This window comes from Thunnus albacares, chromosome 13 (genome assembly GCF_914725855.1).
Source record: "Thunnus albacares chromosome 13, fThuAlb1.1, whole genome shotgun sequence".
In the NCBI taxonomy this organism is placed as follows: domain Eukaryota; kingdom Metazoa; phylum Chordata; class Actinopteri; order Scombriformes; family Scombridae; genus Thunnus; species Thunnus albacares.
Window position 1 is genome coordinate 15,460,003 of NC_058118.1, and position 16,994 is coordinate 15,476,996.

The following is a 16,994-nucleotide window of genomic DNA, read 5'->3' on the forward strand; positions in this document are numbered from 1 at the left end:
CTGGTCCTGCACCCCCAGCCCCGAGGACACCCGTCAACTAGAAAGGGGGTCGATCCTGGCCCCCCACTTTTGTGACCATTTAACAGCCTTTCTTTCAAAGCAACATCACTTGCTGCTTAATCAAAAGGAAGAAAATTTACTTTTTTTTTCTTTGATTTGTTTTAAACCTATAATGACAAAAATACATTTCTGGAATATTCACTGGTCATAGTGGTTACCAGACTCATCAATCATACCTAACTGATCTGGGATATATACTTATTTCATTCTCATACAGGCTAAACATACGGTTAATATTAACCACAGTGCAGAGTTATGTTTAACCCACAAGAATATTTGCATGTGGCATGTTATGTAATATACACTTACTCTATTGTATACACTAGGGGTCTCATGGAAACTGAAACCTACACTTTTGCATTCAAATTGCAGTGCAGCTCACAGTGATCAAAATGCTGTATGCAAGGCTTATTTTTTTCTTTTTTTTTTTTACCAAATCACATTTTTTTATATCTTGTATGAAGACTCAGTTGGGATTATATGTCTAAATTATTTAGACATATAACATAATACGTTGAGTTACACAGGACTCCATAAAGCGGCATAAAGGCAGAGAACTATGCTTCTTCTGCTCTTTTTCAAAACCTTGTTTCTTCCTTTAAGCTCTGAAGTTGTATGTGATGGCAGGAAATGGACTCTCCGAGCAATGGAAGCGATAAAGACTGACCCACATCCTGGCCCCCAGAGACCATCCAATTCCGCTCCATCATCCACTCCCTGGTGAACCATATGTGTGTGTGTGTGTGTGTGTGTGTTACCCAGCACTTATCTGTGCCAGTGCTGATGAAAGTTGCAGCCCCAGTCTCTTACAAAACTGCCATTCTATCATTGTATTAACAGTGTTTTAGGTGTTGAATGTGTAAAATGTTTACTGCTTGTTTTAAAAGGCCACATACCATCCATCCAGTTCATCTTATCCAGAACTTACATGACTATACAAGAAATTTTAACAGTCAAATACAGTATGTGATTGCATCTTTTATGGTGTTAAGTGCTTCCGTGAGGAGACCTGCATGCGTAAATATGCACATCAGAATATGTGAATTACAGGAAGACATTTTTTCCCCCCCTGTACAGACATTTCTATTTTGGGAGGACACACATAAGTACCCAGTGTGCGTCACAAACTGTGGGCTCACAACGTGTTCCTGTCTAAATAAATTCTAGGGAAACAGGGCAGATGTGGGGGTGAGTGTCTTTGGACCAGCGCAAGAAAGATGGAGGACAAGGCAGGACAAAGATTTAAAAAGCAGGGTCATGGTCTCATTTCCTTTTTTTAGGCCTAACAATTTGCAAGTCAGATCTGTTATTTGTCAATGTCCACATATATTTGCATCAATATAAGTAATAAAATGTGCACAATGCTTCATAGAGATCTTCTTTGCATGACAAGGCAATTTCCTGTAATTCAACTGACTTGTATATAGTGAGATGGAGAATTTTGGCAGTAAATTTTACATTTAAATTACAATATACAGAGTAAATTCCATGTGTATTGGACAAACACTAAACCGTCTCTCATAAAAAAGGACAGGGATTACTTCTTTATGCCATGACTCTCAGTTACTTATCCCCTATCAAGGGAGTTTAAGTTGCTCCCATCTGGCCGCAGATACAGTCTGCCTACATGCAGGACCAATAGGCTTATGCATTCTTTTGTTCCGGCTGCCATTGGCCTTTTAATACCCAACATGTTTTGTTGTATTTATTGTTTTGTCTGATGGTTGTGTGGTACTGCTGGCTGTACAACAAATTGCCCCCTGGGGATAAAAAAAAGATTTCCTTGACCTTGATCTATGACTGCCACTTTTTTGACTCTAACTTTAATAGTTCTTACAGAGACACTAAGCACACAAACAGGAGCGTAACTGAGTGCATCGGTGGTATTTCTGCGGAGTGAATGATAATAAACACACAAAGTTGAGGCTCATACAGATGTTGTAAGATGGTCTTATGCTCTGTATTGTGGTGAATCCCATCAGGAATCATTCTGAAAATTACATTCAGCTTAATTTCACAGCCCAGAGGAGAAATTTAAAGACCCACCTACTCATACTGTTGACAGATCCTACAGAGAGACTCTTTCCATTCATCCTCTTTATGCTAAAATCATTCGTTTATAATTTCACACAACATAGTATGGTGTGTGAACATAGTGATGGCCATGAAAGTCCTTGATTCTCTCAAATCTTGTAGGTGTTAAGGCAGAAGCTGACTCACATGAATGCATATGCATATTTAGCTCACGTGTATGCATGTGAATATTCGCATGCACACTTGCAAATGTGTCTCTTATACAAGCACGGACAGATATGCGCTTGGACGTACACTACATTGTTTGCAGCAGAAGTGTGATTCATGGTGTTTTGATAGATACTGTAGTGATTTGTCAGTGTGTTTCACCTGTCACCAGAAGTTGTCTAGGTGGTTACTCAGTGGCTGTGATTCATGGGCAGGATGCAGCGAACTGCACTAAAATGAGTTTGCGCACAAAAACAGAGAGAAAAAAAAGAGAGGAGATGGAGAGAGAGGCAGAGAGTGTGGTGCACTGTGAATGTGCTCACTCTTTCATAAGGCAACGTAGACTGGCTATCCTTAAATTAAGTCATTAATCTGAGACAAACAACCTGTCACTACAGCACATTTAGGACCGTACACCAAGTCAGCCAGCCATATCAGAAATATGAGAGGACCTGTAAAGGGAAAATGCACCTAAAACAGAATTCACTGTGCTGCTGTACCAATGATTTTAGACAGTAAAGTCAATACCAGCAACATGTCCCCCTCAGCTGGAAATTAGACCATTATAACCTGAATTAATGATGTCATCAGGTGATACTCTTTGTAGTAGTAGTACAATATCACAGCTCAATTAAATGTTTGCATGGACATTTTCTTTAACTGCAAAATCAGGTTGTTTCAAACCCAGATTTGTAAAAAAAAAATTAAATGTTTTCATTCATTCATGTAAGGACCATTGATTGTATATACATATCTTTATATACAGTCAATGGTAAGGACATTGTCTTCACAGCAAGGTGAAGATGATTGGCCTTCAGTGTTATGCTTAAGGACAGATCAGAAGGCCTGATGCTTGTTGACACCAGGGTGTACGACTTAAAAGCCAGTTCCCTTGTCACTACAACACGTTACCATGCCAGGCTTGGACACAAAGTCATGCATAATTCACCTTTATGAATTGCTCTTCGCCCCATAACCAAAGTTTGGGTCACAAGCCATCACAAGCATGAATTAATATGATGTCACCGCACTTACAGACCGAGCAGTGAACAAGGAAATTCACAAGATAAAGCCAAAGAGACAAGACAAAATTAAGAATTCATGCTGTTCTTGCCTTCAACACCACATCCTTTGTTATGGGATAATGTTTCAATTCAGTATTGTGAGGCTGACAAGAACTGAACCCATCCTCCACACTTCTTCACAATCACGAATGAAATAGCTTCTGGCAACTTTCATATTCACTACTGCGTGTCATGTGGATACAGATTTCTTACACCCACATTTCTAAAGGCGGTCAGTGGGTGGGATGGGGGTGATTGGTTGCTCATGTAGATGAACCACATACGGAGAAAGTGGTGGATTTACGTAAATGCGAGCCGTAGGAGGCGCTTCAAAAAAAAAATCGCAGTGACACTAGAAATGTCAGACTCAGCAGGCTCTGAAACATTAGGTGATGACCTCACTGCACTGAAAGCCTGTTATATTCCTCCCTCTTAAACTTCTCTCCTTATAGCTACGTTTTTTTGTTGAAACATGTAAGAAAACAATAATGCCAGATTTCATTATAAATGTAACATTTTATAACATGAGATTAGTGTAACACTGTATTTGCCATCAGTTGTAAAATAAACACTGGATTACAACACTGACTGTGGCACAGAAACGCTACAAAGGAACTGCACTGTTGCCTCACAACCAAGCTTTGAGGAATGTGAACAATAAAAAGCTGAAGGACATACTGTGTTCTTGTGCTGAAAATATAAATATATGTCAATTTTCAATCATTCCAGCATACCCAGAAGAGAGGAACATTACCACTTTATAAAAAAAAAGGGGCTAAAACACCAGGCTGAGTTAGGGGTTGTGTTTCAGGTAGTGCTTTAAGGTGGGCAACCTGCTTCCTTGTTGGGCTTTCTTCTCTTCTCTTCTCTCCGCTGTTGTTCCTTCACCACCACCACCACCTCCTCCTCCTTTCACACGTACTCCATCTTCTTCTCTCTCTTTTCCTTTCTTAGTATCAGCCTCCGACTTCCTGCTGGTCTGCTTCCCTCTATGCCAGAGATAACAGGGAATGATGATCATATGTGAATGATGATGAATGATGATCATATGAGTAATGAAAAAGTATTATTAGTTTAGCAGAAACATGCAGAAAATAAGTTTTCTATTAAAGTGCTTAACAATAGCTTGAGAGCTGAAATACCACTGAATCATTTCTCAGTTCAAATGTTGTAGCAATAATAGTCTTAGAAGATACATCTCAGAATTTATTCATTTATTAGTTCGGTGTTAATTTATCCACCACCAGCGGATGTCATCCGGTGTCACCACTTTATTAGCTACAAATCAAGAGCTTGTGCATGAAAATTAAGTCTGATCCCAAAGCAAATAAATTATGTCAAATGGTGAATGTAGTTTAAAAAAGTCTGGGGGGGGGGGGCTACAGTATAGACTGATTTTAGTCTGTTTTGTGCATAAAATTAAAATCAAACTATTACGGTTTCTCTTCTGTTTTGTGACTTTGTTTCCCTTCATTGTGAGGGAACTGTTCCCTTTTGTTTCACTGCACTTGGGGAGTCAACAGTGTTGCAGTTTTGACATTCAATTTAAAGCCAAATTAAAATTTGGTTCAAAGCAATAAAAAAAACTCTGCTTTCTACAGGATGTTTGCACTATATGCACATTTTCTGGTTTTTAACTTGGTTAATATCAGCTTCATGTTGCATTTGTAAGGGACGGAAGGGATATAACAGTTTACACAGCTTAGTATTATGTGTCCTGTATGGTTTTAGTCAAGCGTGTCATTAGTGTGTATATGTTTTATTGTGATCTGCCAATAGACAGCACATGAACATTATCTCTCTGCTCACTGTGTCTCTGCCTCACAAATACATTAGTTTGAAGCCTTTACTATATGTTGCATATCATATTGTACATGGCTCCTTTTAAATAAATCTAATAAAAAAATGAAAATAAATTTAATCTGGTACCAATATAAGGCATTCAAACACACTGAAACACTACCTATGCAGTTTAAAATGTTCTGTTTTTGAGATGTTAATACACCTTTAAGGTCATTTTTGAGGACATAGTTTGTTGTGTTGCACTGACTGCATTTATTGCACAGTTGTTCATATTTCTGTGTCCATCACCTGTAGGTGCTGTGTCACACTGACCTCTGTTTGCTCTCTATCCCCCTCTGTGGCTGAGTGGAGTACTGTCTTCTTTGGGCATCGAGCGTTGAGGACAGCTGTGGCAGTGATAATGCATGAGTAATTACAGTAAGTGTACTCCAGACACATAAACATTGTGTTTAGCTGAATGCACATGTATGTGTGTTTGTGTGTTCACAGCAGGCATAAATCAGTCACAAGCTGGAGAGAGCTACTTCAAATGTAGAGATTTGTTGCAGCAATGTTTCAAGAGAGAAATGTAGCTGAGTTTCCATGAGATTGCGTTTGTTTGAGCCCTGCAGGAACCAGAGTTGCTGCAGCATAAGCCAGAAAGTCCTTGACACACTTTTTGGTCAAGTTAACCTCTTATATAACAAGAGAGAACAGCACTAGATGATGAATGAGAAATCATAACTACGCCTGAAAGAGAAGAGATGGAGAGCACACTTATTTAACTTCCCAGTATTTATGAGAACTAGTGTCGACATGGATGATGAAAGTGAATGCTTACCTTAGCAATTTCTGAAAGATATGCCCGTCTCTCATCATTGGTTTTATGAAATGCCTGATATTTGAAAGAAACATAGGACTATGTTGTTACATTTTTCCATTCATGGACTATACTCATTCTGGCTGTCTGTGATAATCTGTCCACTCATGAGTGTAGTGCTTGTTGTGTGTTTGCTGCGTGTGTATTAGTGTATTTCAGCTGGTCTTCAGTGGTAATGAGCAACAGATTATAACAAGGATTACTGGCTGCACATGCTGCCTGTTAAACCTTTTTTCAACTAATATCTCTCTGTTGGCTGAGCAGAACAATAAACAAAGAACCAAGTTGCTAAACTAACAGCGCACTGGCCCACTCGCAGCAGTAGGGACAAAGGTTAGAGTTTGATTTTGCGTGTAAAAAATAAAAGAATGTGAGACAAAATCATCAGCCAAATCTTTTTCAATCCTTTGTTAATGGTGGTAATTTGTAACTGGAATATTTACAAACTGGAAAATATGTAAAGCTGCTTGTCTGAGAAATAATAAAACTAGACCAGCAGACATCGTGTCAACAAAATCCCTCTAACTGTGTGTTATATCAGCAGGAACGGCTGAGATCCACACCTTTCCTTCTTGTTCGATCCTTCGATGACAGTCCATCAGCTGACTCTGGAGGTCAGACTTCTCATCAGTAAGGAGCTTCAGACGCTGTCTCAGTGTATCCTGCAGCAAAGAGTTTCCATTAATCAGCTCATTATATAACAAAAAGTCCACAGAGTATAAAGATGTTGCACTGCTGATGTCTAATTACAAATCAATGTGTACTCAGATTGCACTCTGCTATTAGCCATGATCAAACGATTCCACAACAGTTCATGCTGGAACATGGATAAGATTCATAAATTATTCCGTTTCCACATAAACACATAGCAGCTGAGATGAGACATGAGATTTCTAATAAAGAGCTGAGTTTTGAGACTTAGTATATACTGTATCTGGGTTCGGAACAGTTTTATCCTTCCCAAAATAAGACATGTAGCCAGCTTTAGGCAGCGTGTTTGCATGTGTGGTGTTACATTTTGAGGAATTAGTCCGGCGCTAATGGATCACTGCGTCATTAGAGAAATGTTCAGGTCTTTCTTTGGAGATGTAAACACTGCGGCATGCTCTTGTTTTGTCACTGCGCTAATTAAAAATGATCTATATCCTTCTTACACACTCAGGCTATCTCAGCTTCACATTCGCAAATTGTCTAAAGATCTTCAGTCCAAAATCTCGCAGATCAAAGTCACTCCTCGGATACACTAATGAGCATCTGTTAGTTCTGTCTTAAGGCACATGAACACACACATATTTAGACTGTACGATGCAACATTTCAGCGTGTGTAGGAGTGTTAAAGCATTGTAATTAGAGTGCATTATTCTCCCATGGTTTGTAATCCCATGATTACAGTGCTGTGATTAAACTCTGGTTTATTTAGCCTGTATCAACGGGAGGATGGAGAGCAGCTGGCATCACAATCCTCTGCCCTACCCGCCGTCTCCTCCAGCTACTAATTCTGTGTCTCTGGCTCTCTCTGCTGGTATGTATGTATCTTGAATATACTTTTAGCTCTCCCTTAATCTGCACTTGCAAAAAAAAAAAAAACTCACTAGATAACACTAATACAACAAAAAATATTGAGACCTCAATAGAAAACGAACATGTTTGCACTCACTACTGGCATGTCGTCATATGATCGGATAGAGGCCAATCGATCTGTGAAGAACAATAGTGAAGAAGAGTCAGTGCGTGAGAGGGTTATGTGTGTGCTAGTTTGAGATGGGTGAATATATCACATTGTACATTTTGTCATTTTATTTTTTTAAGTTATGTTGTTATTATGTGCTAATACAGTTGAAAGGTGAGGTTGCTTTGAATAGCTCCGACATCCCCTACTTGTCTACAGGAAGTATGTGCCAAAAACAGAATAATTTATACAGTTTCTTTCAAAATAAATGGCCTGTTGGGCCATGCTACATTTGACTGTACAGCTTAGGTATTTATATACTTTTATATGACTCGCATAATATACATAGTTCTGTAGGAAAGCAGCAGCCTGTTCTAAACACTTTCTATCATATTTGCCTTTTACATGGAACAACCTCCAGCCAGAGAGGCCGAGCATCAGTCCTTAGCTGCGTCATGTAGGTCTTTAGCTTCAAATAAAACCCAGCAAATGTACTTAAAATCTGGCAAAAGCCTGTAAACCTACCCATGGGGTTTCCTCGTAGGTCCTCCAGTCTCTCATGAATGAGTGAGATCTGTCTTTCTAACTGTCCGTTCAGCTCTCTCTGTGTCTCAAATCTTGTCTTCCACTCATTTCCTGGTGCATCATAATAAAACAGGAGGACGATGTCAGACCATTTGTCAAATTTGGAGCAGGAGAAGATATTACAGACATCAAAACTACATATATATATATAGTGACTGGGCTGATAGAAACCAGTGGATACAACCTGTACTGGGTAACATGTTGCCACTGTGGGTCAACGTGACAGATTTTTCAGATATTTTCTGAAATCACTCAACATCTGTGCCAAATAAGACTTTGACTCACCTTCCCCATCAACACTGTGCAGTCTTTCTTGCAGTTCACACATGGTGCTCCGCAGATCAGACACAGACTCCTCCAGCATTTCTCTAGAATCAAGAGCCAAACAATGCTACGTTTGCTGTGGAAAATAACATTTAACTTTCAAAGTGTAAAGTCACTTCTACAATACTTACTTAAGTTCCCTTTCTTGCTCAAGTTCGGCCTGCAGTCGTGCCAAATCGTATTTGCTGTAGTCGCTGTCTCCTGTCATGTTTCTGAACAACTAGCATCAACTGGAAAAAAGTTTGTGCCTCAGCGTATCCATGGAGACCGCTGCTTCCTGCTTGTTCAAGAGGCGTCGGAAATGATGGCGCAGATAAGCGGGAGGTTTGAAAATAAAACCTCCTCCTCGAGGCGATATTTTTTTTCCTAGGATGGCGAAGTCATGACCAGCCCTTCTCTGCCTCTAATTGGCTTACCCGGATGTTTTTACCCTTACCCTAACCAATCTCACTCCTCATGCCTAAACCTAACCAACCCAACCAACGAAGGCAACGAGTGCTAGCCAATCAGAGACAGAGTAGGGCGGCCCTTGATTTCGCCATCCTAGGGGGAAAAAAATTGGCCTCCTCGATTTGCAAGGAAAGCGCAGGAACATCCGTAAATGAGACCATCTTCACATGTAGTAACTTTGTTGCAAGTAGCCATTTTATTAAGCTAATTTCGTGCTTAAAGGACCAGTGTGTAAGATTTAGTGGCATCTAGCAGTAAGGTTGCAGATTGCAACCAACTGAATACCGCCCTCACACACACACACACACACACACATAGACACACACCTTGCCATCCCCTTCCATGTGTGTAGAAGAACCGTGAAATTCGTGAAAAAAAATAGAGCCAGTGTTTGATTCTTCCATTCTGGGCTACTGTAGAAACATGGTGGTGCAACATGGCGGACTCCATGGAAGGGGACCTGCTCCCAGATATAAAGGGCTCATTTGAAGGTTACAAAAACACAATGATTCTTATTACTTCAGGTGATTATGCACTAATTAAAACATACTTATGAATATTATATTCCATTTGTGCCAAGTCCGTTCCACTAGATGCCACTAAATCTTACACACTGGTCCTTTAATTAGTTCTAAAAGTTAGCGTCCTCCATACCGAGTTCTTCTCATTGTGTGCATGTGTGAGAGCATTTGCAAAGGCCTATAATATGTTTTTTGTTCCCCCTCTAAGACCTTGTTCCCTCTCTAAGACCTTTCTTTTTTTTTGTATTTTTCTTATGGCCACTTTCATATAGATCTCAACATTATATCAGGCTATTGTCAACTCTGTTGTTTACTGGAATGTTTGGTCAAAGAATACAAATTATATTATATGTTAATATAGAGGCTATAAATATATAATGCTAGCATAAAAATAAAGTTATATGTGAAAGTGTATACAATCATGTACAAAAAGACAAAACATTGCCAACCTAGAGAGACTTGTGAAGTTACACTTTGACTTGGACTACTCCCAGTAATCAACAACTCCCATTACATCAACAATTAATACAACAAAAAATCTACTTCAGGAATGAGTGGCCTATATTTCCTTTCAAAAGGAAAGAAATAAAGAGGTGAGCCATCAATTTAACAGACAAAATTAGCTTAATGTACTGTGGAAACTTATTTTTGCTTCTCTTCCTCCTCTTTCTTCTGCACATTCATCCTCTCAGTCTCTGTTTCATCTTCTTGTTTCTGTGTCTCCTCCATGGATGTCTCCTCCCCCTGCGTTTCTGCTGGTTTTCCACTCTTCAACATAACCTTGGCTGCTTCCTTGCCTGTAGTCTTCAGGATGGCTCTGAAGCGCAGATTGTCAATGTTGTATGCAGTCAAACCAACATTGGCCACTGACTGGAGAGCAATGTCTGTGGCTTGGCCTGCATCACCACCATGCCTTTACCATGAATAATATGGTGGAGTTAGGGAGGAATTGGTGTGAGAAAATAAATGAAGATGTGTACAGAAGTGACATGCTGGAGCAAATATGTGATATTGATACTGTTGTTAACACACCAGAGGTCAAGAAAACACATTTCATAGTCATATTTCACTTCGTGGCATTTTTATTAGTAACAAACCAGGAAAAAGGGATACAGATCAGCATCAACAGCAAGACCACTACCACCCACCACAAGCAAGCATTTACATCTAGCTGCAGTCGACATGGACAGATCAAGAAAGACATACAACAGAGGTTTAAACTACACCAAGTCAAAAAACAACCCAAAATATTTTATTTGTCCAGTTATAAATTAATCACCAAAAGTCAGTATGATGAAACAAAATGTTTTAAAGATAATTATGTGCTAGCAGTTGCATTAGATTTGGAATAAATCTTATTTAGGGTTATTTTCTGATTTAATTAGAGTTAGTAAAAAGAGTGAACATGAAAGGGTTGAACAGGGTCAGTTGTTAGTTCACAGGTCTTTGCCTTTTCTCCCCATGCAGTCATATGTTGGTGGACATGTTTAATAGATTCTCTAAGCCCTTAAATCTGAAAAGACATAGGTGTGAAAACAGATCAGCTCCCCAGCGCACCAAGAAGAAGGCAACATTTAGGGAAGAGTCAGGCTAGTTTCTGAATCCAGCGTTCTACTGTGGTTTAAAGTGATCAAACAGATTCAGGAAATGGTTGGGATCAAGATATGGCAATGACATTAACGATCAGAAAATTTCTGTCAACTAAATAAAAACAGAAATGGGAAATGTCTGAACTTACTTGTACTTCACAGTTGTGACAGTCTCTGCTGCGACACTTTTGCCAATAAGTTTTGCTCCGGTCTCCAGACTGGACCAAACAGTAGAGAAACCTGGTTTGGATGAGAATGAAAAAATATTTTTTTAGTACTTTAAAAACACTTGGATCACCATCTTTAATCACACATTTCAAAAATATTTTTGACATTTTGTGTTAAGTTGGATCTATACTTCTGCATTGCAGCAATTTGCGTAGGCTCAGAGGTTGGTGGCGACGGATATACTACCACATGGGGATCACAAGAACTGTGATTGATCAACATGGGCTGCTTGTGTTTTTAAGATGAGTTATAAAGGAGTTAAAGACTCACAGTAGTCTTTTCCTTTTCAGTACTACAACAACTATAAATCAAAACCTATGCCACAGATATTTGCAGTGGTAACCCTTTGCACCAACTATAAATCCACCGTCAGATAGAGATAGCAAAAATATGAGAACAGCAAAAGGCAATGTACAAAAATATGTGTAATAATATAACTTTAAGCTTGATCCTGAAGTTTCCATTATACTGGTACATACCTTGTACACTGCTGGCTGCCACAAACTTGGCTCCATCCAGGTTTGAAGCGTGGCCGTCTTTGCTCGTCTTCATAGACTCCGGGATCAGCTTAGCGCCATGTTTCTTCACATGGGGCCCCAGCTTCTCTGCCACATGTCCTGCCACCATGCTCACACCATTGACTGTAAACATATACACAATTATACAGTTGAAGCATACACATAGGTACATGACCATATTAATATACAGTACAGGAAAATAATGGCATGCAGTTACATGAAAGAAAATCAAGGGTTTGTATGAATAATTACATCCTCTTTTGGCTTATGTCTAATCCTTCCCATATTGGTTTCAGTCCTTACCCAAGAACTGGCTGACTCGCATGGCACCACCGCTGGCCTGTTTAGCCACCTGCAGACCTTTGGTGACACGGGGGCTGACCTCTGCAGGGGTTTCCTCAGGCGAGATGTGGTCCCGCATCTTGGATGCTCCTTTATGGATGGCCCTACCAGTGACCTCTGCTCCTTTTGCAAACCCCTGACTCAACCGTGTAGCGCCTAAAGAGAGATAAAATATCAATTCCAGGAAAATGAAGAGGTGGTTGAACATTTTCCCTGCAGTACTGAATCCTGATACTTGATAAACAGCACTCTCTAGTGGTCCTTTTTGTAGAAAGAAGAACATTTACTGTATACATAGTCTGTGTACAACAGTAAGTCACACTAACAAACATACCTGACAAGATTCCTTGGGCCATCTTCTCACTCCATCCTGGAAGTGGTAGTTTTTCTTTCTCCTCTGTTGCCACTGTCAGTCCTGTTTGCTCCTTCGGGAGACCAAGGGCGACTTTCTCACTCAGGTTGATGACCTCTGACCCTGCCCCCTCTGAACCCTGTCAGAGAAATCATATGTAACACAGTTATTATGAGAGGACACACAGTAGGTGCTTTTAAAATATATATGCACCCAAACAGATAACATTCCTGTATGTCGCTCAGCTGGTTCAGAATGTTTTTACCCACAATATAAAAACTGTTTTGTTCCTCCTGAAGTGTGTGACAAGCACTGTGTGTCGAAAAACACCACTGCATCTAGTTTAACAGCTTTATCACACCACAACATGAGCTTTCGGAGTCAACAAAACAGCAGCATGGATATTTTTAAGACAGAAAAAGAAGGTTACGAAGCAAATGGAAGGCTATGTGGAGCAGTCAGGAAAATCATCAAATATTGTTAAATTTCAACCAACAACCCATGACTTCCTTTTTTCTCCAAACACAGAAAAATGCCCCAAACATTGTTCTAAAGCACATACATACGTTCATTCTTACATTTTTTCCATACTGACAGTTAAGACTGACCTGGATCCTGAGTTCAGCCAGCTGCAATATGAGGTCCTTAAATGTCTCACGGTGAGCAGCAGGCAGTTCGGAGGACAACACAATGCCCACGTAGGACCCTGGTGTCTCTGCCAAGGTGTCAGGGAACATGAAGATCCCAGAGTTAGCCAACAGCACTGGAGTGTCTGTTGTCAGCGGGTACAGCCAGTCACACACCTTGAAAGCACACAGACACAAAAAAAAATAATCCTTGATATGTGCCTTCATGTAAATCCCTCGACGGCAAGCGGGCAAGAAAGTGGGGGATGGTGAAGTGAGAGGTCATTGTTACCTAATTAAACTGATCATGGTGGTAGTTGGTTCGAATTCAAACTAATGGCAAACAAGTCAGATCTTTGAAATTAGAAAAGTAGGGCATGATGGCCTCTGTTGAGTCCTTCTTTGTTTCTCCGAACAGCAATTCATAAAATGGGAACTGAAAATCATCCCATGTACAATTAACTTACAATTCATTTCTTATGTAAGTTGTGGTTTCTTGTGTATTTCTCTTTTAAGGCACAAAAATTCATTGTCATTCCTCAGCAAGGACAGTGTCCCTTGTTCCTTTTGACCCAATGTTTTTCCAGTCAGACACATTATGGGATTTTAGCCCCATCAGGACTTATGTCAGTCATCCACACAGACATAATACAGATACAGATTTGCCGCTGCATCGTGCCCTGGTATGCCGCCTGACCGAATGACCCCTATGAGGGTGCAGGACACTGACCAGCAGCACAACAGAAGCGCAAAGTCATCTGTTAATGGGACCATTGTCTTGCTGGGAAACAAAGCAGGCCAGAATACAGGAGAGCAGCCAACCAGCCTGGACGGGTGGGAACAGTCATGGGTTGAACTCCAGTATACAGCACGGAATAATACGCGCTTTGTAGAGGCGCTAAAATACATTATTGTTGTTTGTAAGTTTTATATTGACTGAATACAAAAATTGTCACCAGCTTGTCAAAAGGCTCTCAATGAAAAGGTCACACCCAGGGTCAGAGCATGTAATGTCATGCTTTTGGATGTGAGTGTGTGCCATAAAAGTCATACAACTTTTTTTTTTTTTTTTCAAAAAACTATAATTGTTTTTTAGATAGGTATTAAGCAACTTATATCCATTTCCTTGAATATTGGCATAGTTTAGAGTAATATTGCTCAAACATAAATATAACAGATTTGCATCGAGACAGCTTAATGTCATCAATTTAAGCCTCAAACATGGCAAGTTTCATATCACTCAAATATATTTTAAACACTGTTAGAAAAAAAATAAATAGTGTTTTAGCATCTGGCCAAACAATTCTCTGGAGCTTAAATGCAATGAAGTCTCAAAATTCAGCACAAATAAATGCATTTCAAGAAAATAAATTAGAAAAACGATACATCCAAGTCAACTTTTAACACTCAGTTTTAACATATTTTATCGTAAGATGAGCATTTTGTCGTCAAACTCACATGATTCCATATAAGGATATATCACCAGGATAACATCATCATTTGTGGGCAGAACATTTGTTTGTGACTAGTACTCAATATACAGCAAAATAATGACCCATAGTTAGTTATAAAACTGGTCTGATGGTGGTGAAGTGGTTTCATCTGGCCTACTGTGATCACTGGAGACTGAAAACTATTCACATTCAAGTCTATGTTCATGTTAATAGAACACTTTGCCATTCACACCTACTCACCTCTAGCACACACACCCGACGATCACACGCTTAACATACCCACACTTGTTATACATACTCTATACTTACATGTAGAAAGGCTGAGGGACTTCCAGCAGCAGAATCCTTGCACTGACTATCAAAAGCAATGATGCGAAGGAACCCTGGATAAGACAGGGAGCTGACCTGCCCATTTGGTGCCACAAAAAACATCTGCACCCCTGAGGGGATGAAAAGCAGCTCGTTTCCATCTCCTCCTGCTGTTGCTGCTGCTGAACCGAAACCACCTCCAGCAAGACCATAAGATAGGCTGCGATGGCCGTCTGTGGGCTGTGGTGTGTAGGCTGGAGGCTGGTCCCCTGGGTTAGCCATGGCTATAGATCCTGGAGCCGCTGCAGGGAGCATTTGTGTGTGTGCAGCGGCAGGGAAAGCTGTATTTGAGGTTGGCCTTGTGTCCTGGGTGGTAGCAGGTAATGTGGGGTAGAGATGGTGGAGGGCGCTATGGGGTGGCTGACTGTTTGGCGCCAGGTCTGGATAGAGATTAGGAGGGAGATTCAACAGCAGTTGGCCTCTCTGGCCTCCTGTTGTCAGCTCAGAGGTCTCCAGGTCAGAGAGGTGGGTGCTGACAGTCCTCAGAGTGTCCCTCATCCTCTGCTGAAGCTGTCTGGCTGTGTCCCAACTAGTTCCCTGCTGCCTCTGCCCCCCAGTGGGCACTTCCAGTCCTTGCGTAAGGTGCTGTTGACCCTTCCTGTAATACTCCAGGGCCTCTGCTCTTTTACCAGCCTCCTCAGCAGCCAGCCCGCGGCTCAGAGAATGAAATGCTAACTCATACTGGTCCTTGATGAGCAGCAGCTCAGCAGGCTCAGCCATACTGAGGAGTTGATCAGATAGAGACTAGAAGGGAAAGAATAGAGGGAGAGAGGAAATTGTGCTATCTCCAAAGTGATACAAAGCTGCTGTTTCAAAGCTTTTACAACACAGTAATTAGATATTGAGTTACTGGGGGGCCTGTTTGCTTTTTGTCTTAATGGTTTTGAAAATGAACACTTCGGGTAGTTGGACAGGAAAAACGAAAAGGAAACTTAATTAGTAGCATTCTATAAACCAGTGGCTCTCAAACCTTTTCACATTAAGGACACCTAAACTGACACAAATTAGACCACTGACCACTATTTAATAAGATTTTGTCCCAGGGTCCCCCCCTTTGTGATTTCAGATGTTTTATTACAGAAAGTGTATGAAACCCATGTTCAAAGAAGTCATGCATTCTGTCATTGTGTTATTTATGGATGGAAATATAGTGAAAATAAATTATTCCCCTTTTTGCTGCAGACCCCCTGGAACACCCTCAAGGACCCCTGGGGGTCCTCGGACCCCGATTTGAGAACCATTGCTATAACCTAACTAAACTAACTAGACTAAAAAAATATATAACTTCTGCATTAATTCTCAACAGTAACATAAGACAGTGACGGAAGAGAAGATGAGTTAATGTGAGAAAAATCTCTGTAATGTCGGTCCAGTTGTTGGCGGCTGTAAACAAGTTGGGCGCAACAGGTTTAACCTGAATAACCAGACCAGGACCTGCGTATGAGCTTTAACAAGTCCTCTCTACACAGATTTATATTTAAAATATGGCTTATATATTTATTATTTATGTCAGAAACAAATGTATCAAACAACAAATGCGGGTTACTTTTTCAGATATTATGTCAGACCATTGAAAGAAAAAGTTAAACTGTCTTACCTTGACAGCCAAAATTTAATATTCCCGGGGGGCGGGGCGGAGACAACTAACAACAAAAAGCTGGTTTCAGTGTGTCCTTACTTCAGTTTCCTACAGTTGTCTACTTTCATTAATGTGAAAATGCTGTCTCATATAAATGTCTTCACTTCACTCTGCTTCAATGTGACGCACCTCAGCAGGGAAACACAGCGTCAACAAAACCAGTGACAACACTGGCTTCCGGCCAACACTTTCAAAATAAATCCCACAAACTACACGCGCTGATTTTTATAAACGTCATTTATCTCTCAGTAATCTGAGATAAATGAAAACATGTTTCCTCTTAACTCCAGTAATTTGATTT

The 16,994-nt window shown here is 40.3% G+C and overlaps 2 protein-coding genes across 3 annotated transcripts; both read right to left on the bottom strand.

Annotated features, from left to right (window-relative positions):
- Positions 1–3,861: 3,861 nt before the first annotated feature.
- Positions 3,862–9,074, bottom strand: ccdc169 (coiled-coil domain containing 169). Its single transcript, XM_044370753.1, has 8 exons — positions 8,737–9,074; positions 8,567–8,649; positions 8,222–8,332; positions 7,685–7,725; positions 6,591–6,689; positions 5,989–6,042; positions 5,481–5,554; positions 3,862–4,354 (listed from the first exon to the last, which is right to left on the bottom strand). The coding sequence occupies exons 1-8, from the start codon at positions 8,811–8,813 to the stop codon at positions 4,159–4,161; spliced, it is 735 nt and encodes a 244-aa protein (XP_044226688.1). The 5' UTR covers positions 8,814–9,074; the 3' UTR covers positions 3,862–4,158.
- Positions 9,075–9,869: 795 nt separating this feature from the next.
- On the bottom strand, positions 9,870–16,846 carry sparta (spartin a). 2 transcript variants are annotated; one of them, XM_044369566.1, is made up of 8 exons: positions 16,652–16,846; positions 14,995–15,798; positions 13,214–13,408; positions 12,588–12,744; positions 12,215–12,409; positions 11,873–12,034; positions 11,315–11,405; positions 9,870–10,489 (listed from the first exon to the last, which is right to left on the bottom strand). In XM_044369566.1, the coding sequence occupies exons 2-8, from the start codon at positions 15,772–15,774 to the stop codon at positions 10,219–10,221; spliced, it is 1,851 nt and encodes a 616-aa protein (XP_044225501.1). In that variant the 5' UTR covers positions 15,775–15,798; positions 16,652–16,846; the 3' UTR covers positions 9,870–10,218. The 2 variants fall into 2 exon arrangements, with proteins under 2 accessions (XP_044225501.1, XP_044225502.1); XM_044369567.1 differs by lacking the exon at positions 9,870–10,489 and adding an exon at positions 10,641–11,089.
- Between the last annotated feature and the right edge of the window lie 148 nt (positions 16,847–16,994).

What these genes read in the sequence shown, in the direction of transcription:
- ccdc169 (XM_044370753.1), bottom strand. Translation starts at nt 8,813, where the DNA reads ATGACAGGAGACAGCGACTACAGCAAATACGATTTGGCACGACTGCAG. An exon ending in GCACAGTGTTGATGGGGAAG is followed by an intron (nt 8,333 to 8,566) that starts GTGAGTCAAAGT and finishes ATGATGCACCAG; the next exon opens with GAAATGAGTGGAAGACAAGA. An exon ending in CCTACGAGGAAACCCCATGG is followed by an intron (nt 7,726 to 8,221) that starts GTAGGTTTACAG and finishes TGTTCTTCACAG; the next exon opens with ATCGATTGGCCTCTATCCGA.
- sparta (XM_044369566.1), bottom strand. Translation starts at nt 15,774, where the DNA reads ATGGCTGAGCCTGCTGAGCTGCTGCTCATCAAGGACCAGTATGAGTTA. An exon ending in GGCCCAAGGAATCTTGTCAG is followed by an intron (nt 12,410 to 12,587) that starts GTATGTTTGTTA and finishes ATCTCTCTTTAG; the next exon opens with GCGCTACACGGTTGAGTCAG. An exon ending in GCGAGTCAGCCAGTTCTTGG is followed by an intron (nt 12,035 to 12,214) that starts GTAAGGACTGAA and finishes ATATGTTTACAG; the next exon opens with TCAATGGTGTGAGCATGGTG.